At 45.2% G+C, this 27,603-nt stretch overlaps 2 protein-coding genes across 5 annotated transcripts in view; both read right to left on the bottom strand.

Moving 5' to 3' along the window:
- The window catches only part of pacs1 (phosphofurin acidic cluster sorting protein 1), a 35,951-nt gene extending 20,375 nt beyond the window's left edge, over positions 1-15,576 (bottom strand). Inside the window, exon 1 of the mRNA XM_031850759.1 lies at positions 15,108-15,576. Coding sequence (XP_031706619.1) covers positions 15,108-15,271 — 164 coding nt within the window. The 5' untranslated portion in view covers positions 15,272-15,576. The remainder of the gene's footprint in view (positions 1-15,107) is intronic.
- Positions 15,577-19,803: 4,227 nt separating this feature from the next.
- sf3b2 (splicing factor 3b, subunit 2) lies at positions 19,804-27,178 on the bottom strand. Of its 4 annotated transcripts, none has more exons than XM_031850593.1 (21): positions 26,991-27,178; positions 26,481-26,527; positions 26,334-26,384; positions 25,741-25,983; positions 25,120-25,198; positions 24,903-24,997; positions 24,637-24,744; positions 24,425-24,529; positions 23,961-24,203; positions 23,720-23,842; positions 23,545-23,625; positions 23,228-23,455; positions 22,992-23,141; positions 22,789-22,878; positions 22,250-22,357; positions 22,039-22,146; positions 21,709-21,851; positions 21,329-21,430; positions 20,725-20,824; positions 20,448-20,639; positions 19,804-20,160 (listed from the first exon to the last, which is right to left on the bottom strand). In XM_031850593.1, exons 1-21 carry the CDS (start codon positions 27,118-27,120, stop codon positions 20,089-20,091), a joined length of 2,598 nt encoding a protein of 865 aa, XP_031706453.1. In that variant the 5' UTR covers positions 27,121-27,178; the 3' UTR covers positions 19,804-20,088. The 4 variants fall into 4 exon arrangements, with proteins under 4 accessions (XP_031706453.1, XP_031706455.1, XP_031706456.1 ...); XM_031850595.1 differs by having other exon boundaries at positions 24,425-24,522; positions 24,636-24,744; positions 26,991-27,120; XM_031850596.1 differs by having other exon boundaries at positions 25,753-25,983; positions 26,991-27,120.
- Positions 27,179-27,603: the final 425 nt, after the last annotated feature.

Genomic DNA, 27,603 nt, shown 5'->3' with positions numbered 1-27,603 from the left:
TCTCTTTTTCGGCAAATGAATTACACTCAAAATACAAGTGTGAGAGTCTGTAACCATCAACTGTAAAGACAAAATGAATAGAGAGGCGCTGGATTAATTACACAACATTATCACATGTGACATCAATATTTCAACTTTAATTATTATGGTTATTATTATTATTGTTATTATTTTGTTTCTTCTACCCTTGTGGAATAAAAACTTTGAAAATCAACATATTTACAAAACAATTAAGAAATTTCACGGTTATCAGCGAAAAGCAGGCGCTCCAATGCTGATGACACACATAGTTTAGACTTTGAACTTTGTGTGTGTGTGTGTGTGTGTATGTTTGTTTGTGTATGTGTGTGTGTGTGTGTTTTCAAGTGAAGCTGGTGTGGCTTAAAGACAGAAGAGGATAGAGAAAGAATGGCAGCAACAATAACCAGCATGTGGTTCCCCACTAACAACAGTCTTAAAATAGCTCGCGGCTAAGTGGAGACCGCCTGTAAGGATGTCGACAGTTTGGCAGAGCAGCGATGAATCTTTTGCTCATATATTAAGATGCGAACAGAATAATTCATCTGAATACAGATCTCGGAGCTCTCAATGTGCATCATTAGAGGACGGGATGAGTGACAGCGTGAGCACGAAATAACACAGACGGCGTCGCTCGGTCGGAGAAGCAGAAGATGTGGTTGAGACTTCATATTTGCAAATAATGAAATAAGAGCCCAACCCGTGTCACGGGGAAAGTGAAAGTGTAAGTGCTGAATAAAACCCATTCCAAAATCATTAATTACATCAGGTATTATCTCATTGATCAAGGCTCAATACCCAGCCCCCTACATATTGTACAGATACACTTATTAAGATATGTTATACCTGCTTCCTGTTGTTATGAGAAGCAGAAATAGGGAATTCCCTGTGGACAAGATTTCTCCCAGTTGTGGAAACAAATCAACGCTATTAGAATGAATACAGCTATAAAAGATCTACATAACATCTAAGCCTAAACCACTGCAAATATGTACCACAATTAAGATATTCTTTAGGCAACATTCTCATGTAATCTGGTGGTGACTAAAGCCGCCATCACGGAGGCTCTTGGTGGATTTGGACAAGATGGAGCTCCGGCTCCGATCAGCGAAGAGCCGAAACACCTGAGGGTGTTGCCTTTGTGTGAACCGAAGCCCCCTCTATAGGAGCAGAATGAGTCATAACGCTCTGCAGTCTGCTTCTCGACCGTGACCCGCTGACAGCCAATGAGCTGCTGGAGAGGGCGGGGCTTACAGAGCGGAAGGAAGGAGAGGTGGGGGGGGGGGGGGGGCTTTTTAGTGGCCGAGGCATCAATCATTGAGGAGAGAAATTGTGTTAAGACTGGAGATTGGGGTTGGAGCAAAATTGAGAGCTAGGAAAGGATGTAAGTGTACTGGAGGTGTGTGTGTGTGTGTGTGTGTGTGTGTGTGTGTGTGTACCCCCTCTAGTCTGGTCTTACACATCATTAGCATGCCGGTCACATCGGCAGACTCCAGCGAGGCTGAGGCTTCCTCGCCTTCAGTGGCGCAGCAGCAGACTAATGCTCCAGTAACACGAGAACAAAAAGGCAATAAACAGTGTGGAGGAGAATATGTTTGTGTGTGTGTGTGTGTGTGTGTGTGTGTGTGTGTGTGTGTGTGTGTGAGGGGGAGAAGAATCCCTTTATCGACATACGAGGCCCGAATGTCTTCACAAACACAGAAAGAGACGTCGTGTTTTTGGCCAGTTTATGTTTCCTCGATTGATTTTACACATCAAAGTCTTGGGAAGCACTGCTGCATTTGTGAAGTATAGTTATGAAGCCGCTACTAGCACAACACGCCTGGATCTCTGACCTCACTGTCGGCAGTCACGTTGCATCGTGGGTAATGTAGGCGCCATATTTTGTCGAGGAAGTAAAAAAGACGATTTTGATTCTTGCTTTTTCAAACTGTGCAACGCTAAAGTGTACTTTTTTAAAAGATGCAGTTTAAGTGTATGTAAATGTGAAAACATTTGCTTCCCACTCAAACTCACTTAACACTCAAGGTACAGTACATTAATAAGCATGACGTCATCGTCAGCCAACCCGATCCTCTGAGGGTTAAGACGACATCATCGCCATCATCATCACACCAGATGTAGCTGACTCAGCATGAGCATCAAACAGTTCAGGGCTACAATCTGGCCGATCCGGCAGAAGAAGAAGTTTGTCACTGTGACTGGAGTTTGCCGTTGAGATTAAGGACTTGGTTTCACGCCGACAGGAGGTCGATGCTTCATTCTCAAGTCTCTTAAATAAAAAAAGGTTACAGCCACCAAAAAGCAGATATCAGCTGCGAGTGGGAGGAATCGCATTTGACATCGTATGACTCACGGAGCGGGTCCTCGCTTGATGAATAATTTGGTTGCCAAAAAGGAGCCACAGCTTAAGAGAGATGCCGACCAGAGTGGACCGTTTGAGAGTCAAACACTCACTTTGACTGAATCTGTGGCCTCGACAGCAAACCGAAGCAAACAGTGTTTGTAAGGATACAGAGATTTAAGGCCCACGTAAATAACTGTACTTATTATTATTATTAAGTGTTAAGTGTGTCTGGTTGTGGTTTTAGTCCATTCTTGACATCGGAAACTCACCCGCTGACTTTCAACCACATCTCACGGCTTTCATCGGCAGGTAGAGTTTGCTCAGACAGGTGAGCTCCAGAAAGAAAAGCAGGAAACGATGTCCCAGGGTCATATTTAACAAGTCTGTATGGTAATTCAAAGTTAATTATCTAAAGCATAGAACAAAGCCCGGTTTAAGGAAGCCTTCTCCTTTAAACATCACCATCAGGTGAGATCTAAAGTCCTCATTTCAACTGAAACGCAGCGCTCAGGTGTTCATATTTCCATATCTCAGCGATCGTATTCGGGTGTTAAATAGGGTTAACTGGGATTAGATTGGGGTTAACTGTTAATACAGAATTAATGTAGCCTAGATGCTCGGTTTGCTTTAAACGGCTCCACTGGTGCATCCTGCCTCGAGGAGCCTCATTAGTTTCTTATTTTCATAACTCTTTTGCTCGGATGATGGTGCAAAATGTTGACGCCGGCGCGAGAAACATATCTCAATCTGTCCGGCTTTAGAGGCTGGTGGAGGGATATGAGCGAACAATCATCACCTCCTGCTGGAAATAAACTAAATAAACTGCTTTAAATGTGCTGTTTGGCTTCCTGTTCCTCCTCTTTTCAGATCCACTCAACACACAAGACAATAATAGATCCACCTCGACACTGCAAGGTGAGTTTTCAACCGACAATAACGGCAAAGAAGTTCAAAAGTGCCCTCTCATCAGCTAATGGCCTCTCGTCTTTTCTGATCTCTCCGTCTGTCCGTCTGCTTCTGTTGTTTCGGTGAAACGGTGGAGCTTTCATGGCAATGTGAGAGGAGTGCTTTGCAAGTCAGCGGCTATACTTAGATGAACTGTGTGGACGTGAGGCTGGGCCATAAAAGAGACGGAATATTCTGTTCGGGAAGATTAGACGTTAAATGATGCCCACCGTCAACCCCGCTGGTCTCGATGGTCTTTTTTACGGTGTAATGCCCGAGCAGACATTGTCGTTTTTGTAAACGTCGAACTAGATCCGATACTAACTTGGGAGGTGTGCCACCTGCAACGGCTTACAACAGGGTCACGGTCACACTGACACAATGCATTAGCCCCCCAAAATGTGTGTGTTTCTCTGTGTGTCTTATCTCTAGCTGTCCGCCGCACTGTCCGCCAACAAAAGGCAGCACTATCTCCCCCTCTGTCTCTCATCTCCCGCCCACTACCATCTTCATTTCTCCTGTGTGCTCCCGCCTCTCCATCTGCCTCTTCTGATAGCCTTTTTCCCTCCATCCCATCAGCCTGCTCCTCCCTGCGCCTCTCTGCAGAATCTGTCTAATTGTTATGCTGGTCCTTACTTTAACAAAAAATCTCCATCTGTGCTTACCTCCATCTATGTCCAACATAGGATTTGGATTTATTCTGTGTTCTGTCTCTCTCCTTCACGTATATCCTCAATTTATGACGCTCGCCAGCCTGTCTTTCTTACAGTCAGTGGAATTAAGATAACTAGCATCATTAATATGACGTATGAGGATTTTTGCCACACTTGATCACGAGCAAATATAGCGATTGGTTTGACCTACAGCCGAGTAAACGTCGTCCCCCTCGGTCTATTGGTCTACCGGGAACACCGTGTGTTTGAACATCCCCTTTTTTTGATTATGGTTTCCTGTCTTTAAGATAAAAGGTAAAACAAAATGAAGAGACCTGGATGAAGAGAGCAACTTCATCGACAGAATATCCAATGAGGAAGACTCACTCCTAGTCAAACCGTCTAATGGATTTCCGGTAAGCTCCGCCCTCACTAACGTATGTAATGTATCTGGGTCACATAAAAAAAATCTAAGTGATCTATTTAAAAATCCAGGATTGGTTGGGCTATAAACAAAGCACCACATTACATTAAAAGCAACAGGATTTCAGCTATTTCATACTGACCTTTATTTTGAAAGACCCTAAATGTGTGAAGACGCCCAAGGCTGCCAAATAATAATAATCACAATCAGCTTACAAAATCACCAAGACTTCTGACCTCTGCGCAGCTAAGCGTGCTTTTGGCTGGCCAACACACACACACACACACACACACACACACACACACACACACTCTTCTGATCCCCCTCTCCATCCTGCCTGTACCACGTCTCCTTATGATGCGATGATCTCTCCCACGCATGCATGTGTTTGCATTGATGAATAAGCACATCATTCTCCCAGCACGTGTGTGTGTGTGTGTGTGTGTGTGTGTGTACGTGTGAGTGTGTGGGATTAACAGCCACAGAAACAGAGTGGGTGAGTGTACATTGGCATAAGTAGGTTACAGGTAACACGTACCACAGATGCAGTAAGTGGCTTTAGGTGCGGTAGTTTACGTGTCTATCTGTGTTTTTTAATCTGAAAGCAGGGCAGAAGTGATTCCTCCATCACAGCAAGTGTGTGTGTGTGTGTGTGTGTGTGTGTGTGTGTGTGTGTGTGTGTGGACCTATTGCTCACCACAGTGCTCATCAAGACCAGAATCCTGGCGTGGCTCTCTTCGCTGTGTGCTTTTCTGCCCACAGCAGCGGAGCTATTTGAGCGTGTGACTGTATGTAGGTGGGCGGGCACTTCATTGTTTTTGATGTTGTGATACTGAGCTATCTCCAATGGGTATTTGGTACGTGGGTGGCAGCGGCCTCGTTTTGGAAGGCATGTGAACGAGCGAGATGTTGGCTAATAATCGAGATCCCCGGAGAAACGCAACATTGAGAAAAAGACGGGAGGTTGTAGAGGAGAAGAAGTAAACAACATGGACCAAGACATGGGCTTGGGACGGTTCAGTGGTTCGGCGTTTCTGTGCTTAACGTGAACTGACAAGAGAGAAGGAGAGACAAGCTCTGCTCTACATCTGCACTGGTAGAAATAAAGGAAGACATTTTAAAAAACTAGGTTCTCTGATCACGTCCGATTCAGCGATACACTTATCAGCGTGTTACGCAACCCTCTGAACAAATGGCTTGCAGAAATACATAAGTGGAAAGTGTGTTTTCCTCAGCGATAGAGACAAATAGCAGCAGCCTATAATATGGCCTGAATTCAATCTGTGGAACGGAGAGAGCATCATGACATCACACACAAACAGAATGTTCAGCAGCAGAACATTGGAATTAATCTCATTTCTGTTGTGTTTTAGTTGCAGGCCAGTGATTACAACTACAAAACTGGAAACGTCCTCTTTTAGTACGCCGTCGTCCTCTTCGCTGTGGTCGTAAAGCACAACATCGATGGGACAGATTGAATCGAGCAAAAGCAGGAACTTCCAGATAACATCCTTTGTATCTACGGCTCAAAACACCTGAATGAACAACACACGGGGCTTTCCATTTCAAGGCACCAGAGGGAGAACAACGTGGACTTTCAGGGGCTCTTTGGACGGAAACTACCAGTATTTACAGAAATGTGTGTCTTACGAATCCGGCGTGATATTTGAGCCATTATCTTATCGTTCATACGTATGCTATATACATACGTTCCGATGTTTTGTGCAGATGCACGAAGCAGAATGAACATTGCCAGAGCTGTTTATAGACCTTGATCTGACAATATGTATCGGACAATATGTGCGAAGGCACCGAATGTGAAAACAAAAGCACGGGCAGTGTGCAAAACACACTCGCACATATTTTCATGTGCTGAGTTAAACACTGTTAAAAATATGCACTTTAATATACAACAATAGGAACAATGAGCCTATTAGACCCATGTAATAAAATAACGTTTTGAAGTGTTTAGAGAAGCCACTGTTACGAGTATGGGAGGGCACCATAGTAAAAAAGACAATATATATATATATATATATATATATATATATATTCTTTTGGTGAATTGTTTTTTTGTGTCACCGACATTCAACAACACCTACGTGCAGCACATTATCCCCTCATGAAAGCAGAAATAGTACGCCTCGCACCTTTCAGGGTTTTTTTCCTGGAAATTACATTTTTTGGCAGCGGCATGTGATAAAAAAAATGACTGTCACACCACGAAGAAGAAGAAAAAAAAGCTGAAAGGACGTAAAACATTACAGGTATGAGAGCCATGCCGCTCTGCACCTGGCTCCAATGGAAGCTTTACAATACACAGATTTAGCCGCAGAGACTTCCAGAAATAAAACGCTGCTTAAAATGCATTTGTAGTGTAACATTTGACCGAACAATAAGCCGTGACAGGCATGTGAATCCGCAGCTTGCTCAGAGGAGCTATAATATTGGCACCTTGGTGTGTTGACTGCTACAGAGACAATGGCGGCGGAGGTGAGGCTGCACTCGGCGGCGGCGGATCTGTCACGGCTCATGTGGGTTGACGAGGAGGAGGATGTGAGCTGTAACGGTGGCATCGGGAGGAAGAACAGAAGACCGGAGGGCTGAGTTGTGGACGAGACTCGAGACAAAAGAGATGTAGCTGCATGTCAGCGTCGACGGGAAAAACTCTGAGGGGAGACTGGCGTCGTATAAAGGAGAGACAGGCGGAAAGGGGACAAGGAAAGAGGTAGGAGACGAGAGGGATGAGGGGGAGTAAGGAGTGCCCCAGCTGCTCCCTTCTCTTTCACCAAATCACCCCAGCTTTGATGTCACCCTCCTCCTCCCCCATCTTCTCACCTTCATCCACTCGAGACCATTTTCTCTCCTTCACAGCCCAATCCCTTTTCTTTTTTTCTCTCTCTCCTCCATCTCACCCTTCGGCTTCATGCTCCCTCCCCCCTTGACTTCCCTCCTCTCCTCGTTCCCACCGACCGATCCTCGCCACCCACCGCCTCCTGCTTTGTGGACGGTACACAAGGGTTTCCTCTGCTTTACCTGAGCTTGATATTCAGACTGAATGGCCCTTTGGTTAGCGCTCCATTATAAAGTGGAACATCCCCGTAGATTTGGCCCAAACAGATCACTTCAAACTGGGATATTTTGATTGTCAGCTACGCCAGCCAGTGTACGTTTTACAGCAAAGGTTCTAACTGGTTCGCTTGTCTCTCAAACTAAGTGAAACTGTAATTCACGTGAGCAACACCAGACCATCTCGTAATCGCCGACAAAATGGGAAATGTGGGGCGACAGTCGAGAGGTCTGGAATCAGGCTAACGTCACCCTTCCCTTCATCATCCTCTCTCCTCTAGTCTCTCTGTGTTGGGCCCCTGTAGCGAGCGCCAGTCGCTCTGCTTGACACGACCCGACACTTCGCCTGAAGCAAGAAACCCCTGCCAGGAAACACACACACACACACACACACACACACACACACACACACACACACACACACACACACACACACACACACACACGCACGCAGCATTTAAGTGTGAGGTCAAGCCCGGAAACTGATTCGAGCGCTGTCAAACATATACTGAAAATGACACCGCTAAAGGCGGTGTTCAATGTGGAAGCCCAGCATCGACAAACAATAACACACACACACACACACACACACACACACACACACACACACACACACACACACACACAGTATCTGATGTAATGTGCAGGTGAGACAGGCCAGAGTCAAGTGTGGCAAAGAATGCAGTGAGGAGGGTACTTAAAAGCAGCAGACACACACACCATTTACTGCAGAAGCAAGGCGAGGCAAGAAGCAGCTGCAACCAAAATCACACCATGAAAGGCAGCATGCAGTGCGAGCACACACAGATACACACTCTAACACACACGCAAACAAATTGACACACACACACACATCCGTTGTATCAAGGTGCAAGATGACGGAGATGATGCAAAACACGACAATGACAAACACACACATTTACACACAGATACTACCGCGTGACGGAGGATCAGATGCAGGTTCAAGTGCTCGAGAGAGAAAAGGCACTTAAAGTGTCAACACACAATAACACACCACCAATATTTATTTTGCACAGACCAGCCGAGACGGGTATGTGCATCTTCAGAGTGGCAGGACATAATTCAGCCCTAAACATAACCACAAACCAAGCCTTTAACCGTGAGTTTAATAGTTCAATTGTTAGGGGTTCCAGCTTATTGTCCCAGAATGAGAGGCGAGTCCCCATAATGTGACAGTATGAACACATTTGAGTCTTCACAATGCAAGTAATACAAGTATTTATACATGAACATGAAATTGACACAGAGAGGCACGAGGTGTCTTGTTCCTCCGCTCATTTTTTCCTGCTTTCCATCATCTCTCTCTTTCTCCATCTCTTTCCGTCTTGCTCTACTTCCCACAGCCACAGGCAAGGACACACTGAGGCCTGCTACTTTCTAAGGAGGGCAGAATCAACCCAACAGTTACACTCAAACACACTCATTCAGCAAACTCAACACTGTCAACACGTCTATCTCGTATGTTCACAACAACAACAAAAGCATGTGTGGGTAGAATTGAGGTTAGCACATGTTGCAGCGCTCATGAGCCAAATGTAAAAAAAACAGCAACAACAAAATAACACCCTGAGCACAACTAATCACCGTTGTTGTTGACAAGTTTGCTAATCGTGTTTTTGCTGGTTTGCACTTTTGTTAACCGAGAGCACAGAGTGGTAGTCTGGCCTCCCCTCCTCGTGTAGGCCTGCAAGACCGAGCATGTGACCTGCAGAGTGTGTGTGTGAAACAAGATAAGATATGTGCTGAGAGAAAGTGGAAAATGCTTGCAAGCCGTTCTGTGAACATAAGTTCTCTGTTCAGTAAACATGCGTGAGTTTACAATGAAAATAAAGATCTCACACATACAGAAGGAATCCTCTTTTTGTGGTCACACATACAATATGACTGACCCTTCATTAGAGCGATTACAGATTAATGAGCAGAGCACCCGCCTAATCCAGTTTAGCTCGAGCGCGAGAAGACGATGCCATCGGAGCCTACCGTCCAGCTGAGGAACAGGAAACCTGTATCTGGATGGGAGATGGTATTAACTTCCTGGTTATCAGCCAATCAGAGCCGCTCCTGCCTCGACGCAGCGAGTATCAGAGTGACAGTGTAAATTGAGCAGCGACTGCTCAGCTAAAAAGGGTACTACGGGTTTAGTTTTCCCATTGTGCATCTCTTTATTGAGTCATATTTTTGTTTCTGAACTGGTATTATATACTACCTGAACTCAGGAAAATTCAACATGTTAATAACATGTTAATAACATGTTAGTCAGTGAGCAAATTATGGTACCTTTGGACAGGCCCAGGCTAGCGGTTTCCCCTTGCTTCCAGTGTTTACGCTAAGCTAACTGCCTCCCGGATGCTTTTCTCGTGATGTTTTCGCTCTTCTCCCGGCTCGCTACGGCCAGAGTTTGATTGGCAGAAGGTTCATCCAATCCCCGGCAAAGAATTTTTGGCAAGTGCCTCCCCTTTTTCCAAACTGTCTCCTGCTTCTCAGATGGTTCTGTGTAAGTTAAAATGATCCAATCAGAGGACAACACAAGGAGATAAACTGGTCGATGAAACACATATTGACTAAGTAGTTAGCTATAGCAAAACAGTGAGAAAAGTACCGATAGTCATCATAAATCAGGGTCGTAGCATTAAATAAATAGAGCAACAACATCTGCGTAGCGACCCCAAGAATTGAAGAAATGTCATTAAATGAACGTCCGTAAATCCTCACAGGCACGGTGTCAAGGTCAGTCTGAGTTAAGTGCATTACAAGCTTGTGTTATCATCACCCGTGTAACCAGAGCTTCAGGGATTACAGACGTGTGCACACATCATTTGCATTGGACTGTGCGGTGTATACAGTAGCAGCACAGAGGGCACACGTGAAGCTAGTGTCGAGTTGCTTACATCCCGACGCGGTTCATGCGTTTGCTGCGAGTACACGTGTGTGTGTCTTTTGTTTCCACGTTTTAAATGTGCGACCGCGCTGCTGGCAGGAGAAACGTTCCAGACAGCTTCCCCCCCCAGATACAAAATACAAACAAACCCCCGGCACGCACTGAATGGGAAACCTTTATTCTTTCGTACTCCCATCTAAGCATCCGGCTTATGTTTCAACAGGCTGAAAAAGAGATTATGAGGAAAAAACGCTTTGTCATAACATTATCCGGTGTGATTATGTACCTGTTGTCGGCATGATTCGTGTTTTTATGTAACCGGGTGCCACCGTGTCCTTGTTTATAACACATTAGGTGAAAGCGAAGCATATGCCAGTGACATTGTCCGTGAATGGGTGTCACTACACCTTGGAAATCTGTGTGTGTCTGTGTGTGTGTGTGTGTGTGTGTGTGTATGTGTGTGTGAGATAGCTGCCAGATGGGACTCTATGATTCCACATATAAGCTCTCAAAAACACCAACCTCCACCGTAACAAAGGCCCCCTCAGACCACAGCAGTGGTGGAGCACAAATCAACCACAACATCTACACACTGCAGCAGGAGGAGGAGGACGAAGAGGAGGAGGAAGACAACTCATTTTCACTACCTTTACTCGCCTCTCTCTCTTACTGCGTGAGAGCAATACAACCAGCCACAGGGTTTCTTATTGACACACTCGTCACTGGGAGGCTTCTTTCTCTTCCATAACCGACTCCTACGGTGTAGACGGCAGCAGTACAGACCTGAATATGAGACTAGTGGGGTTCGAGTAATATCGCTAACACCAGATATTCAGAGCGTTGCATTACAGGTTGTTTTAAGCCTCAATGTTGCACCTTTGACTCATTTTCAAGCCTCCAAAACAGACGCTGCTACCCTGTGAATAGCATTCTTAGGAGAGCCTTCGTGCCACTATTCGGATATCACATCTGAAAGGCGTAGCAGGGAAAACTGGTTTGAGTGGGTTAGCAGCGTTTTAAAGCTGGTGAGAGGTTTCACTGCAGCCTGCTGCCGACAAAAACAACGACATTAAAAATCCTCTCTCCACTGCGACGGTGTTACTGGTTTCGACTGCAACACATTCCCGAATCTTTCCAAAGCCGATGGATAAACAGATCATTAAAAGGCACTAATGGCCACGTATGTCATTATCTCCCATCTCTCCCTGAGGCTCGAGGTTGGTCGGCTTTTAACAGAAAGAGTAAATAACCGTGGAAAGTCAGGAGGAGGAGGAGGAGGAGGTTTGCACTTTATCTGCCTTCATCGAGCTGAGCCTCAGAGGAAACTTCAGACCTCTCGGCCACTCAGCTGTGCGGAAGAACGAGCAGCGCCGAGGCAAGTGGCAAAGCTTCTTAATGACCACCACCACCCGTCTGCCAGTGTGTGTGTGTGTGTGTGTGTGTGCGATAGCCTGTTGGCACTATCTCCATTTCTTTCCGTTTGTGTGTGTTCAGCAGCTGTGGTTTTTTGTTTTTTTGGGTGGATAATGTAATGCTGAGACTGGAGGAACGAGTGTCGTCCCACTATTGTGTTTCAGGGCAATTACAGCAAACAGGTCTAACAAACGCACGATGTATAATTCAGAGCACGCTGCATTTCTGCCACCGCCTCCACACGCCAACAGTATTCATTACTGAGCCCGTAGATAAGCATTTATGTTTAATGCGCTGCTGCTTTCACTTATTTACATTACATCTGATGCATTACAAACAAAGGTTCCTGAGGCGATTATGTTCTTGTCCGGGCTACTCAAAATCTTTCACATCTTGGATTGCGGTTCCCGATTGTTTGCTTCATGGTTGCAGAACTTGCAATTTCCTCGAGAGATTTCGTGGTGAAGCATTCAACTGAAAAAGTTGTTTCTTGCATGAGGACTGAAAGCATAGCCATAGCTTCAAAATCTACCTAGCAACACCTCTAGACTCAGCAATTATCCCGTTTTATCTTGTTTGTTTGATTCATACAAACACTGCGGGGGTTTTAGAGGGTCATGGTCAGTATGTGTATTGCCCAACACTGGTCACAAGTAGACAGAGCTTCCTTTAAAGGGGACGCAAGCATAAAAGCTTAAACCATTGCCTCTCCTGTATTCTCCACTGCTTCCCATACATGTGTGGTTGCACTGGGAAAGCTCACTAATGGCTTGGAAGCCACGTTTTAGCCCCCACGGAGCTGAATCACGGGGACTTCAGCTCTGTGAGGACGCCTTCCGTTAATAATGCAAAAAGACGAGGAGCTCTGCGACGGGGGCCATTCCTGGAATACCTGACGCCGAGCAGCAGCAGCAGCAGCACAAGGAGGCTTTAACTAAACTCCAAACCATTTGTGGTGTGAACACCGGCAGCTACCGTCCACATTCCACCTGACGGCAAATACACGCACATGTACTCATCGGTGGGATTATTTGGCTGCAGAAAATGAAGGTTTCACCCAACCTCTGATAGTGCCATGCACCTGTGTATATGTTGATGACGCTGCAGAGAGAGGAATCACACACGACAGCGGACTAAAAGAGCTGGCTCAGAGCCAGTGAAATGATTTATTCCTCCCTGGTAAACGGTGGAATAGAAGGTCAGGAAAGCTGAACGCAGACATTAGACCTCAGAGGCACGCGGCGGTTATGAGGAAGGCGTGGAGCAGATTTCTTCTGGTGCCTTCAAAACAAATATTCGCGCCATCCTGGTGGCTTACACTTGAAGACAGATGCAGATATTTCCTGTCACTCCCCCCACTTGAATGTGACCCAAAAAAACGGCACAAAAACAAACAGCCTTCGGGGGTTGACATGTTTCGTTTTTTCCAGGTTTCACTACAAAATTCGGAGTTGGTCTGTGCCTGCCAGGGCAAATTCTACCCATGGCGGCACTGCATAAACAGCATACCAAGTGGCATTTTGGGTAGACAGGAAGAGGTTAGAGCAACAGCACCTCTGCTAGAGAGAGAGAGAGAGAGGGGGGGGGGGGTCGGAGTGCTTCTTGCAGCAACAGAGATTGAGCAACAGTTCAGCAGACTGCAAAACATCACCAGGACTTTGAATGTGAGCCTTTCAGAAGACGCAGGTTCCTTGTAGCTCTCGGATGGACTGCGCCACAGATTAGTTGCAGCGTTTCTGCAGACTTACCCACCGAGAGAAAACCTATTTAAATGGAGATGACAGAGCCACCGCTCCTTCTCACATCTCCCAGCCTCTATTTCTCTCCATCCCCAACGGGGTTTCTTTTGTCTGGCTCTGTGAGTCTCTCTCTCTCTGTCTCTGTGTTGCTGCAACTGCAGTGAAATCAAAATATATTTGATGGACCGTGACGCCTGCTGAAAAACACGTCTGTGAATATTTGCGGGCCAACACGAAAAAAAGTGAAATCCTCCGTAGTCTCGAAGGAAAGTTCAGGAGGAAACATATTTAAAATGTAGGCTAACAATGGATGTTTCATTCATGCTAGCTGTTCCAAAATATAGATCCAGGACTGCATCATTTATTCACAAGCACATGGTGCGCACACACACACACACACACATTCCCAAAACAACATTAAGAGGCAGGCAAAACATACCCTTGACGCTTTGCTTCCAACCCAGCAAAGCAGCATTAAAATGACAGCATGTGAGCTTTGTATGAAGCTTTTTAACCAGCACGCTTTATTCCCCACTAATTGCTTTCAGTAAACATCTGGAGGGATGATGACGTGGAAAAACAAAAACGAACACAATTTAAGGGCAAAAAAACTTGCAGAAGTTGCAGATTTACAAGCCGGGTGTAACAGGTGAAAACCGCAATATAAACGCGTGAACGTTTCCGTCAGCGTAAAACAAATAGGAATAAATCTCGAGCTTTTCCTTTTCATCTTCTCAGTTTGATAGATCTTCGTGAATCACACGAGCGCCACTTCAGCCTCGGCGGTTAACCCTTACACCTCGAGTCTAACTCGCAACCTCGGTTATTACCACGGCGGCGTAAACACAAGGGGACGGACCCTTCGGCACACGTATCGGACGTCCCATCCGATACGCGTCCTTTTCACGTCCACTCGGGCGTCTTTGTGGAGGTGGACGAGGTGTCTCGACACCACTGTGACCTTTGCTGCGTCCTCCACACGAACGACCACTTTCATCGCGTCGTATCGCCTGTAAATTGCTCGTGGGAAAGATGTTATCAAGATTCATTTCTGTCGTGAAACATCTTCCCCCCCCCCCCCTTCATTCTACAAAACCAATACATCACAGCGCCAGATGTTACAGCTGCGTCCTATGCCCCTTCTATAGCTGGCAACCCCAATGCTTCATCAACCTTTGTGTCTGGATTGATCTGGTGGGCAACAGCTGAGACTACTGGGGAAAAGGATGCACCTGCCCCACCACAAACCAGGGGGGGTATATGTCAGTTTGTGCTGTCGGATTAGGGTTGTAAAAGCCACTGGGTAATGACTATTTAGGTGAAGTGGTGGTCGTCAATCTGGGGGTCTCCAAGGGTCCTAAAGGGGGCTACAGTGGTCCAATCGGAAGGAGATAAATACCCAAATTAGAGCGAAAGAAAAGGGTAATTATCGCCTTTAATGTGACCTTCCTATATTGACATGTGTAGGAAATTCCCCAGTGTGAACACACAGACTGGGTCACCTCCCCCCCCCCATTTAAAAACAACACTCAACACAAAAATGAGAAGTCATGCTCGGCTTATTCGACCGCGGGCCCCCCCCCTTTCCCCTCCCACATACCTCGGCACACAGCTGGGTGAGGAGCGGTCCACCTCCCAGGTGGCGTACAGGTTCATGTGGACCGGCCGGTTGGAGGTGGTGATGCTGACCGGCTTGGAGGGCTGCATGTGCGGCGAGGGGACGCCCCCAGTCCGCGGGAGCCCTCCTCCTCCTCGCTCCGACATCCTGGAGGCTGAAGAGGAGGAATACCCGGAGTAGCCTTCCTTCTTCTCCGTGTGTGTTGTCCTTTTTTTAAGTCCTCCTCCTGCCTTTTACTTCTCTTTTTCTCCTGCTGCAAATGCGTAAAACGCTCGCGAGCAACGTACAACGTCAACGGAAAGTTGAACAGTCTCGTGCTATTCCGCTTGATAGTGGAAACATTGCGGTCGTCGTGGGGGTGGGGGTGTTTAAACCCGAAATGCAGGCGCCAAATCCCCGCGTCTGTCTGTGTGTCCTCTCCTTAGAGCAACTTCGCGTTGGTGTTTGGGGGGGGGGGGGTTGTCAGTGCAGGAAGCGGAAATTTCTCTCGCTGTAGTCGGTCGCACAATGGAAAGAAAGCAACGAGCAACGCCTCTTCAGTTAGGACGTAACGCACGAGCGAGAGAGAGAGAGAGAGAGAGAGAGAGAGAGAGAGAGAGAGAGAGAGAGAGAAAGGGGCTGGCCAATAGCGTGCTCTGGTTGTGTTACTGTGTTTTTTTTTAATCCTGGGTTTCTGTATGTGTCATCTATTCTTACATTTACGGTACTAATATTTACACTTGTACTACTATACTGTATATCGGTTTATGTTTATTTTAGAGGTTTTACTAATATTTACTATTACACTTTTATTTCAATTGTACCTCATTTTACAAAGGTTCATTGAATTCAATTAAGAAAATGTATTTTTTATTTAATCATCTACTTTTTATTTAAAGTTATGTTCTGTAATTAACGTATTATGCATCGTTTTTTATTACTTAACATTTTTTATTATTGTTTATTAATTTTTTAAATAATATTTTGATAGTATTGACTCTTGTATTTGTTATTAATCATTAACATTAACATGAACTATTATAAATAATATTAGAATGTTATTAGACATAATTTGATATGTTATAGTTACATATATTCTATTGTATCACTACACATACTTATGTATTATTTATTTCAATACTATTTTCTCTTAAATATTGTTTGTAGCATTTTTCCTTTCATATTAATGCCTTCATGTAATGCTGCATAGTAACGTAGCATAGTCTAGTGTAATGGAGTACTGGTAGTGTAGTGTAGTAATACACAAACCATGTATTGTCTTTTTTGCTTATGCTCTGGATTATTACTGTGTTGTACAATGACAATAAACGAAACATTGTTAACAGTATATGCAAAGTATCCTCTGTGCTAATGTGACTATGGTCATGTAAATAAAGCACATTTAACAATAACATTTTTGCATTGTTAAAGGTTAGTAAAAAGGTCACAATTCCCCTGCAAATTGAGTATTTCCTGGTTATCATTAGATAAACAAATCGAACAGATGAATAACACCAATAACACACAGTGGAGCGTCACCTTTCCTCCTTACTATGGCATTGATTCAGACCATATAGATAAACACCAGAGCCAATATTGACCCATCATCCCCTGCATCACCCTCACACCACCTGCAGGATTACGCTCTGTACGGGTGAGTATTGTTTTGGTATTACAGTATTACTCTCATACAGGAGAACAACCGGTATTCTGGTGTGTGTTTGTTTTTTAGTGCGGGGGAATTTGTGAATCGTTGTATTTTAGGCCCATATGGCAAAATCACTGGAGTGTCAGGTGTCACAGACACACACACACACACACACACACACACACACACACATCTTCCTTCAGCCGTGACCAGGCGAATACACAAAGGTGCAGAACCGGTTACAGTCTGAGAACTTCCTCCCTGAAGTGTCATCATTAACAACCAGACGTGTAGAGAGAAACATCTTTTAATGTTTTTAATGTTGCCTACATGTACTGGAGCTATTATGATGTAAAAATGTACTATGCATGTGTGTTTTCAAGCTGTTATTTGTGCAACTCTCTCTCTCTGAAACAAACACCACTGCAGTGTTTGCACCCTCAGCTGGCAAAAGGCGGTGCTGCGGCTACAATCTCTGAATTTGAATATTAATCAGAAGGTGACCTAATCACTCCGCCCACGTCACGTCACGGCTGGCTGGCTGTCACCAGCTCTGACGTTTCTCTATTGGCAGATTATCACAGCTGTGATCGGGGCTTACAAGAGAAACACAAAAAAACATCATGTGCTTGAAATGTTCCTGGATGAACTGGAACCAGTAGAAAAACAATTACAGCATTTATTTAGATTTAGCTCAAGTATGGGCGGCATTCAGGGGATGTTGGAAATACCACAACTAAATAAAGCTTGTCACTTATAGATGATGTAACAGGAAGCTTTTGTTTATATCAAATCCATTACGATTTTTCACTGTGCTGCTTGATTTATTGGAGCAAAAACATTTAAAAAAGGCCACAACAAAACATGTTTGGACCCGTTCTGTAAGTGTTTCCAACCAGAAGTTGACTTTAATGATTGCCTCCACATACAGCAGTGCAGGTGTGCAGGTCATAAACTGGCTTGTTAGGCCAATCTAATCACAGCAGGGCTCCCTGTTTGCATTGGCAATGGTTTTAATGGTGTGCAGCCTGTTTATTAGGTGGACAAGATTTGTTTAAGGTCTTGTAGAGTGCAGGTTCAAACATGGTTAACCCGTCTTCCTGCGACTCATTCAGATGCTGTGTAGTCAGAGAAGAGAGCGTTTGGTTTTTTTTTCCTTCCAACCCAAGCAAAACAAAAGCTGATGTCACTTCCAAAGTGTGACAATCAGCCGGTTCGCTGATGAGCTGGAATTAAAACCGTGGAGCCTCTCTCCGCGCGTGGCTGCCTATCTCTCCGTGTGCCTCGCGGTGGATTAATCAGCCAGCGTGACTCTCAAACGCACCGCATAAAACCCTCTCGCCTGCTCTTTTTAACGCGCTTTCCTCAGCAGCCCCCGCCAACAAAGAGATTAGAATGGAGCAGATTAAAACACGGTCACGGGATAATCCCGGGTTACTTTTTTTTACACAGTGCCCCCCCAACAAAAAAAATCTGCCAGGTCATCAAGTGACTATCAAAATCAATTAAATTTGTCTTTTATGCAACACAGTTATACTCCCCTCATGTGCACATCTGCTGATTTTCATACATTTACAAAGTATTGATACAGTGTTTGTTTGCGATAGAATAGTTTGGGATTCTCTGAATTATACTGATGTGCTGTGGATTACTGCTCTCTGTATTTGCAATATTTGGTAAAAATACACATGTATCAAGGCTGCAACTAACAATTATTTGACTCATTGTTTAATTTATTGATGATCTTTTTGATTAATCTAGTAATTGTGTGGCCAGAGCCCAAGATGATATATTCAAAATGCTTTGATCACAACAAAGAACAGCATCAACTCCTCACATTGAAGAAGCTGTGGCCATTTTGCTGGAGAAAATGGAATTATGAATCTATTAATAAAATCATTCTTTTAATCAATGTCTTTTGTTGTACATTAGCTCTGCTCCAAGTTAATTAGGTGTAAAAGACAATGAGTTTTTGAATGTCAATCGTCGTAATAATCAACAGTGATACACTGGATGGATCGATATCTCTTTCCAAAACTGAAACCAGCTGAGATTTAGAGGAGACATGCGTACATGCCAAGAGATGTCATTTACCTCATGGGGCACGTGTCCCTCTCACAAAAGTGCCACAAACATTATCCCTTGTGTTTTTAAGACAATAAAAGCCTTTGATTTGGCGCAGGCTGTTGCTCCCTGTGTGTGTGTGTGTGTGTGCACTAGTGACCGAGTCAACACGAGGCTGCAGCAGCTATTTAGGTCACTGTGCTTCAGCACGTGGTCAGCTGACTGCGGCGTTCAGGGTCCTTTGATGCCCCCCAGCGGTAGAAACGTGAACTACAGCGTGTTGTACTGCGTCGGCGTGTTCTTTTGTGGAAACGAATGAGTCATTACTTAACGTTAAAAGGCAGCCCCCTCGTGCGTGTTGTGCTCCCCTGGCAGCCTGGTTTGAGTGATGACATCAGTGTTACCATGTTATGTTTTCTGTAAATATGTCACATTATGGTCCAGTAAACGGTTCAAAGCCTTCTCCACACTGCCAGACATCTATAGCAATTCTCATGGAGATTATTAAAACTTTCCAATTCACGTAGTTGCCTAAAAAAACAAGTTATTTGAGTTATTTTGCCTAAAACACATCAGAACAAGGAGTGTAGCCTTCAATCTCTAGTTTCGGCCTTCATTTATTGGATTTTAAGCTCATTTGAACTAAACTGAAGTAATCTCGACTACAGCTCTGATCACAATCAGCCTTAAAACCTCAAACATGAGTAATCCAACACTATGCACTCCTCTACATGTAATTAAAACCCCAACACATTCCTTATAATAGTACAGAGGACATAATCGAGTGTCCTAGATGGCAGCTAAAGCCGTGTCCTTCATCCTACCAGTAAATCTGGAGCAGAGTGAGAGCTCCTCTTGTGAAGGGATCAGCTGACTCACACTTGGCAGATACCTTAGGATTCTACCACCAATCTAATGTAAGTGAACACTTCTTACAGTAACTCCCCACAAAGTGATGACATGCAGGATGAACAGCAGTACAGCTGCAAATGTTTTATCATTTATTTACAAAAAAACAGAAAAAAAACATTGGCTACAATGTAAAAATAACCAAGAAGAAAATGTAGGTTCAAAATGGAGGACACGCGTCATCATTCTCATGTGACACCGATTACGTCATGGAAAACATCTAATTATATTTATTTTTTTAAAAAGGAACAAAACTGTTTACGGTTACTGGTCTAACAGATGGTCGATGTTGCATTCTGCATCCTCCAAAGTTAAAAATCTGCGTACAGCTCTTCCTCTTCCTCTCCCATCGGGGCTCCTTCTCTAGAACTTGAACTCTTTGTATTTCTTGGCGCCGCCTCGTGTGTCCTGTGGCTGGGCCTTCCTCTTCTTTTGCTGTGCAGGGACAAGAGGTTATTAATATTCAAATGTCAACAAAAAGGGAAACTGACAGCACACTGTATTAACAGCCTCTCACTTTCTTTTACTTATAAATAAAACACTTGGAGAGTCGGGGTTTATTCCTACATCTCGGTGATCAGTTTAATATAACTAATAACAGTTATTGAGGAAAGAAACCTTCTGCAATCAGACTTCAGAAGAGGAAACGTGAACTCTTATAAGAACTGGGTATGAAACGTGAATTAGTCTCCATGAAGAAGAGCATCAGCGTGTCTCCGTACCTTCTGTTTGGCTGCATGCTCAGCCACCATGTCGCTGAAGTCCTCTTTCTCCACCTGCGCCTGCTGTTCCCTGACGTGCTCCTCGTACTTCTGCGTCATGGCCATGGGGTCCAGCTCCAGCTCCTCCGGAGCCAGGGCCACCTCCACGCCCTGGGACTCCTGGCCGCCGCCCGCCTTACGAGCTGCCATGGCCTGAAGGCAGCAGAGAGGGAGCGAGTTAAGGAAAGGCCGAGGACGGAACAACGCAGCGTCACAAACACAGTGAGAGCGGTCTTACCCCCGACACGTCGTAGATGTGCGTAGAGGCCATCATGGCGGCTCCTACGGGGCCAGTTCGTCTCTCTGGCAGCACCGTGAACAGCTGTGGCGTCTCGTTTCTATGAACACAAGAGCGAGGTCAAACCCAGAAAACAGCAGAATGTTTTTAGCTTATGTTCGTCATTTCTCAGGATTTTGTTTGAGATTTATTTTTCTTCATTTGAAACCTCAACAGAAGCTTCAAAAAAAGACCTTCAGTACAGCTCTACTAAGAACAATTATATTTCATAATACAACTGATTTTGTGTGTGATGAGAGAGAACAAATGGCATTTGATCCGTTCAATTATGAAGATCTTAAGTGGGCGTAAAGACATTCCTTCTATAATTTGAGGCAGTAAAAAGTAGTGAGTCAGTTCATTTTGTAGATGAACTATGCAGCACCCATTTATATAAATAGATTTTTGTGTAAATGTTGCATTAAAGTCAATATTTTTCATGTTCTAAGCTCTTTCAATGAACACATGAACTGAAAAGCAAACATGAAATGCTCCGTTTGCTTCATCAACACAGCAGGAGCTGTGCTATTGGGAGTAAATGGGAGACCTAAAGAGCGACACTCACCCATCCATGGCCTCCTCGATCTTCTTCTTCCTCAGCTCTATCAGCTCCGGGGTCTCCATGCCGGCGGGTACTGACGAGAAGCCTCCAGGGGTGATGAGCCCACTGAAACACACACACACAGTACATGACGAGTTAATCCATGCGCGTCCGTCTCCATGAACGCATCTCTGTGTGCTTCTATGAATAATAAGCACTTTGAGCTGAGAACATATGGGCAGAAATGGCCTCACTCGTCCATGCAAACATTAAAAGCGAGAGAATGACAAGAGGACGAGAACATGCACACAGCGCTCACTAATCAGATTATGAAAAAACAGCATTTAACTCTGCAGCAGGAACGAGACCGCTCCTCCAGATTTCGATTTTGGGACGTCTTGTACCTGTCTGCTGGTGTGACGAATCCCGTCTCGTCCGGTTTCTCCTCGTCGCTCTCCTCCTCCTCCTCTTCCTCCGACGACTCCTCATCCGAAGGCTCCAGTTCTCCCCACGGAGCGTGATCCACCTCCTCCTCCTCCGCTTTAGCCTGATCACATATTCAACATACTGTTAAGACATATACTCCACATCTTCTCACACCGGTCAGGCAATGAACAGGTATGTTTTCATAATACATGAGATTTACAGTTTCTGCAAAAACAACCTACAAAAAGCCTGCAGTTATACGTGTGTGTGTGTGTGTGTGTGTGTGTGTGTGTGTGTGGGGTCCTGACCTGGAAGTCTGCAGCGTTGGTCCCGAACACGTCGCCGTAAAGAGGTTTGCCCATTTCGTCTACCGGCGGCTTCCCCCAGCCTCCAGCGTGGTAACCAAATGTACAGTTCTAGCAGAACGAGGAGCAAGACGACGAAGAAAATCAAACAAACCGACACGTAAACAGAACATCTTATACACGGGTGTAAAAAACTCGGGAGTAGTTGTCTTACGTCTGGGATTGGGGAGTTGAGTCCGGGGATCTTGAGGTTGGGGTAGGAGGGAGGGGGGCCGTACCTCTGCATGGCGATCAGCCAGGGGGGAGGCACCTTGTGGGAGTTCTGGGGAGGAAGAGACACGTAAGCTCACTGACCAGCACCGTCTCCTCACTAGAGGCTTTAAAACAGTCATGAGTGCTCCTTGAAACTAACAAAGCCAGAACTATTCTATCTGGATCCTCTGTGGAGCGCCGGGAGAATTCTGAGGGTTTGTTGTTGGCTGCAAAACACAAAAACTTCTGCGGTATATATATATATATTTTTTTTTAGCTGTTATTATCTCAGCTTTTGTGTTCCTCTCATTACTTCTGTTTGAGATTTCTTTATGTGACTCAACAGCAAGTTAACAATAAGACACAAGTGGAACCTCACGCTACATATTTGTGTAGAGAAACTGCATGTCAGTGCTTTGCTAATGTAACATTTTCTCTTCCTGTGGTAGTTGTGGTTGTAATGAGTTTGGCTGAAGGTAGAATAACGTTAGTGGATCTTACAGGTCCGACTGGCATCCCGAGAGCGATGCGCAGCTCATCGGACAGATCGCCCGGCTTCTTCTCTTTCAGGCGAGTCTCAAACTCTTTTCCCTGCAGAGACACAAACACAGCAGGTCACTCTGTGAGCCTTTTAGAAGCAGCAACGGGTGATTGCCATAGAACAACAATAATATGATTCGACTGAATAGAAATGGATGGAGCACCTCGTAGTAAAGGTCTCCGTGGATCGTGAGCTTGGGCTTGATCTGCCATTTGAAGAAGGCGTCGTGGAGCTTCTGGTAGTCGATGTCGATCTTTCCCATCTTGGGACGAACCTTCTCCCTCATTTTGGTTTTCATGGTTTTGGCGTCCTCCTGTGAGCGGAAAACAAACAAAAATGAAGACGCCGCGTCTGAATTTCACCTCTGGTTCTTCTCAAATGAAGGACTGTAACTCCCACCTTCTCCTGCAGGGCCTCCCTCATCTCCTGGATCCCCGTCTTCTTGATGAACTCGGGCAGCTCGAACGGGGGCTTCTCAATACCCCTCTTGCCCTGCAGGTACTTTCTCTTGAAGCACCAGTGGCGGGGCACGGGCACCGTGTTCCTGGTGGCCTTCAGGTGGACCAGCAGCTTGGGCTCGTGGGCCGTCACGTCGTGCATCTCCACCACATCTGGACGAGCCACCAGCTGGAGCAGAGACACAGGAAGAGAAATGAAAGGGTTAATAATAATACATAAACCTTGAATAGCACTAATGACTACTAGCCTTCATGCACCTGTTTGAGTTCAGCCACAGTCAGCCTGTTCATCCTCCTCAGCTTCTTCTTTGAGAGTTTTGGTACATCTGGCCTCATATCCTGCACATGAAAAACATTTGAAATACTGACATGTCAACCAACAGGACTTTGATTTATTCTTTTCTATTTCCACGACAGAAGGAAGGATCCATACATCGTCGCTGTCGTCGCTGTCTAGCTTCTCGTCCTCGAAGCCCTTTTTCCGCAGCACGGCCGTCTCCGTCTTCTCCGTCTTCTCGGGCTCCTTCTCCTTCTCTTTCTTCACATCATCGGTCAGCTAGAGACAAGGAGACGTATTCATTACAGCAAAACAAAAGCAAATGACATAACACACAGGAAAGCAACATGAACCCTCTTTGCCTGCGGAAAGAAAGCTAACAGTGCTGCGTAGCCACCTTGAACGCATCGAAGATCCTCTTGAAGAAGATGTAGTTGGGGTCGTAGATCTCCGGCTCCTCTGTGATGTACTCGATCTCCACCTCGGGCTCTTTCTCCTTCTCTTTCTCCTTGTCTTTGTCTTTCTCCTTCTCCTTGTCGCTGCCCTCCTTCTTCTCCTGCTGCTGCTCCGCCTGCTCCTTCTTCTCCAGGGCTCGCTTCTTCTTACTCTTCTTCTTGCGGTTTCTGCGTTTGCGGTTCTTCTGAAAGGAAATTAACAAAAATTGGAGTTTAAAGAACATTTATGAAAAACGTCTTTCTGCATTATTATGCACTTAAGTATTAACAACACAGGCAGTACAATCAGATATATAAATGTGCATTCAGTTTAGGTTTTGTTTTCGCAAAAGTGAATTAGTAGCGACACCAAACAACTGATGTATCACAAGTACAGCGGTACTACGGGACAGATAAACAGACTTACATCTTTCTTAGATATCTGACTGTCATCGTCTTCTGTCTCAGACATGACCGGTGCGGAGGAGTTGTTCATGTCCACCTCTGCTCCCTCATCATCTTCTTCTTCTTCGGACAGGAAGAGAACAGAAACAGACGAATCGGATTAGAAAACCAGACGCTACTGCATCCCAGTGGACACATATTGCAGTGAAACATTGAGGAGCAGCTGTACTGACCTGCGGGGTCGGTGAGCTGCTCCTGTCGGATCTCCTTCAGCTGGAGGATCTTCTCCAGAGCTTGAGGGATCTTGGGCCCGCTGACGCTTACCTCCTCGCTCTGCCACACCTGGAATGGAAGCAAAAAGACTCGTGACTAAGAATGTAGCACAGGTAGTCTCCCGCTATCAATCAATGAGAGAGCCAAGTCCCTGAAAAACAACAAAAACTAGAAATTTGCATTGATTCTAAAGATAATGCCCATCTATTTCCCAGCTGTCTGCCTACCTCTCTGTTATCTTCTCCTGGAGGAGGCGGCACTCTCTGTTTTTGGGTCGGCATCATGCTGACACCAGGAGGCAGCGGCCCACGTGGATCCATACCTGCAAAGAGACAGATTGCAGGTGATAAAACCTCACCAACTATGTGACTAGTCACACCAGACGTGGTATAAGACGTGCAGCAGGAATAAGAAATCTAAACAAACACCATATTACCAACATACCTCTCACTGGGCCCATAGGAGGCATGCCTCTGGGCCCCTGGTGCATCTTAACCATCTCCTGTTCCATCATCACTGCAGCCTGATGAACAGGGAAAAAGGAGAAGAGACTTAACATACAGAAGTTAAAGAAAAGGAGGAGAATCGAGGAATCTAAAGGAGAGAAGGATGCGCCCTAATGGTTATGAGGTGATTATTTTTAAATGGTTACACAATTTGGAAATGCACAACACCTCCTTCCTAAGAGTCTTTGTTACATTTGACCAAATCTCTAAATCCTACGGGAAGCTCTATCTGACGAGGTGGACTATCTCCATCGTCTCACCACTTTCTGCTCCAGGAGATCCTGTTCACCCATGACGCGGGACTCACCCTGTGATACACAGAATCAACGAATGTCTGAGCAACAGTCAGACCAAAAGTCACGTCACAGTATCTTCTGTCTGCTCTGCAGTGACTGTCAGACAGGAAAGTGTGGCAGGAGCTGCTGTGGTTCCTGTCAGATTCTACAAAGCAGATATTTTGTGTTCCTTGCTTTGAGGGAGGGATTTAAGCAGCTTGCATCTCAGTGTTGTGTTTGTGCTTGAGAGGGAAAGCTGAAAGCAACAAGTGGATTACACAGACCGTAAACGTCACCTGCTGCTTGGCTCTCTCCTCCTGCTGCAACACCATGGCCGCTCTGTGCTGGGCCATCTTCAGCTGATCGTCCTGCGATAGGCCGGGAGGGGGCAAACCCGGGGGCTCCATGCCCATGTGGATGCCAGGCGGCGGGGGCCCCCCGGGCATCATGCTCATGGCCTGGAGCATGCCAATACCAGGAGGCATGGGGGGCATGGGCATCGGGGGCATGGGAGGGATTCCTTGCATCTGGAGAGGAGGAAACACAGGAGGAGAATGAGAGGTATGAAGTGAACTCACATTGAGACCCGGCGGTTAGTATAAAATACAAATTTTAAATTGTATTTGGCATAAATGTACAAACTAACTGAAGGGTCTTCCTTTAAGGGTGGAATAATAGTGCTATCATTACAAATCAAAATAGGGTGCTATTTGCAAATATGTCACACGATTTGAATATACATTAGGTGTTAATACACACTAACTATATTTCCACTTACAAACAAACAAAAGAGCAATGTGAGAAAATAGTGCATGATAAAACGCAATGTACATATTATAAAAAAAAACACATTTTCCATTTGATATGTGACATTTACCTGCGAGCCCATTGATTTATCATCGTTAGGTTTGCTGAGGAGGATCCCAGTCTACAGAGAGAAACACAAACAAATGGGTGAATACTTTAGTGCTGAAGACTTGATGAGCGACATGCTCAGGCTGCAGTTGTACTTAGTTCCATTTACCTGAATCATGTACCCCTTCAGTCTGTCCATCAGCTCCTCTCTGGGACCTGAAGAATGACAAAAGACTTATTTCAAGGAAGAAATGCAGAGTGTATAACAATGCACCGACACTTCTATGAATGTAAGCTGTGTCTGCACACTAGTTAAGCCCCTTCAACCCTAAACGGACTAACAGAGAAGTCAGCTAACGTTAATTCTGACAAGTGCTACATGATACTTCATTGAAGATAGCTAGTAAGCTAACGGTTAACTCAATGGGCTACTTACCTACGGGACCAGGTATGTGCTGTTAGTGCTGCTTTAAACACGTTGTATTGGTGATGTTAAATTGCCTGCATTAGATAGTTAACGTACATGTCAAAGAGTGTAAACACACCGCGGGCCTAACTTTAGCTAACAGCAGCGGAAGTGTTACGTTTTGCTAGCTAGCGTTAGCAACTGACTAGCTACTGTTAGCTAAACACAGTCCTTTCCTCCAGTGCGCTCTCCTTTTTCCCGGTCTTATCTTACCCATCGTGGGTGCTCCCAGCTCCGCCAGCTTGGCGTGAAGCTCCGGGTGGCTCCATGTGTTCAGTGCCGCGATAGCACTGCCTAAATCGGACGGGAGGGATTCGGTGCCCGGCGGTCCGTCGGATGCCATGTTCAGGTTCTCTCAATGGGGACAACGGCGGTTGCGGAGGACACGCGAGCGGCGCAGAACCGGACGAGTGCAAAGCATGACGGGAGGCATCCAGCCGCACTCCCTGCTGGGATATGTAGTCCGAAAGGATGAACGTCGCATTTACTAAATGTAGCCTCTAGATGTCCTTGTTGACAGCTTGAATCTTGTTTAAATAGTTTAAATAAAAGATTTATTATAAAAAAACGAAAACAAGTATTTAGATGTATTACTTAAATAAAAGTAGCAATACCACAATTTAAAATGCAGGCCTACTCAATTGAAAAGTATCAGAAAAAATACACTTAAAGTTTCCAAAGTAAGTACCCATTATGAAGTATTGAGTTAGTATATATTATTATGGGTGGAGGGGATTGTTATTACTAGTGCTTTAATATATATGATTTTGCATCTGGTCGAGATTGACCTAACTATGTCACCTACTGTTGGGAAGTTTGAGAATAT

Source organism: Anarrhichthys ocellatus, unplaced genomic scaffold (genome assembly GCF_004355925.1).
Source record: "Anarrhichthys ocellatus isolate YVR2014 unplaced genomic scaffold, GSC_Weel_1.0 scaffold11, whole genome shotgun sequence".
Lineage (NCBI taxonomy): Eukaryota > Metazoa > Chordata > Actinopteri > Perciformes > Anarhichadidae > Anarrhichthys > Anarrhichthys ocellatus.
Note: the sequence above shows the minus strand (reverse complement) of the source record. Positions and strands in the feature narration are given on the sequence as shown.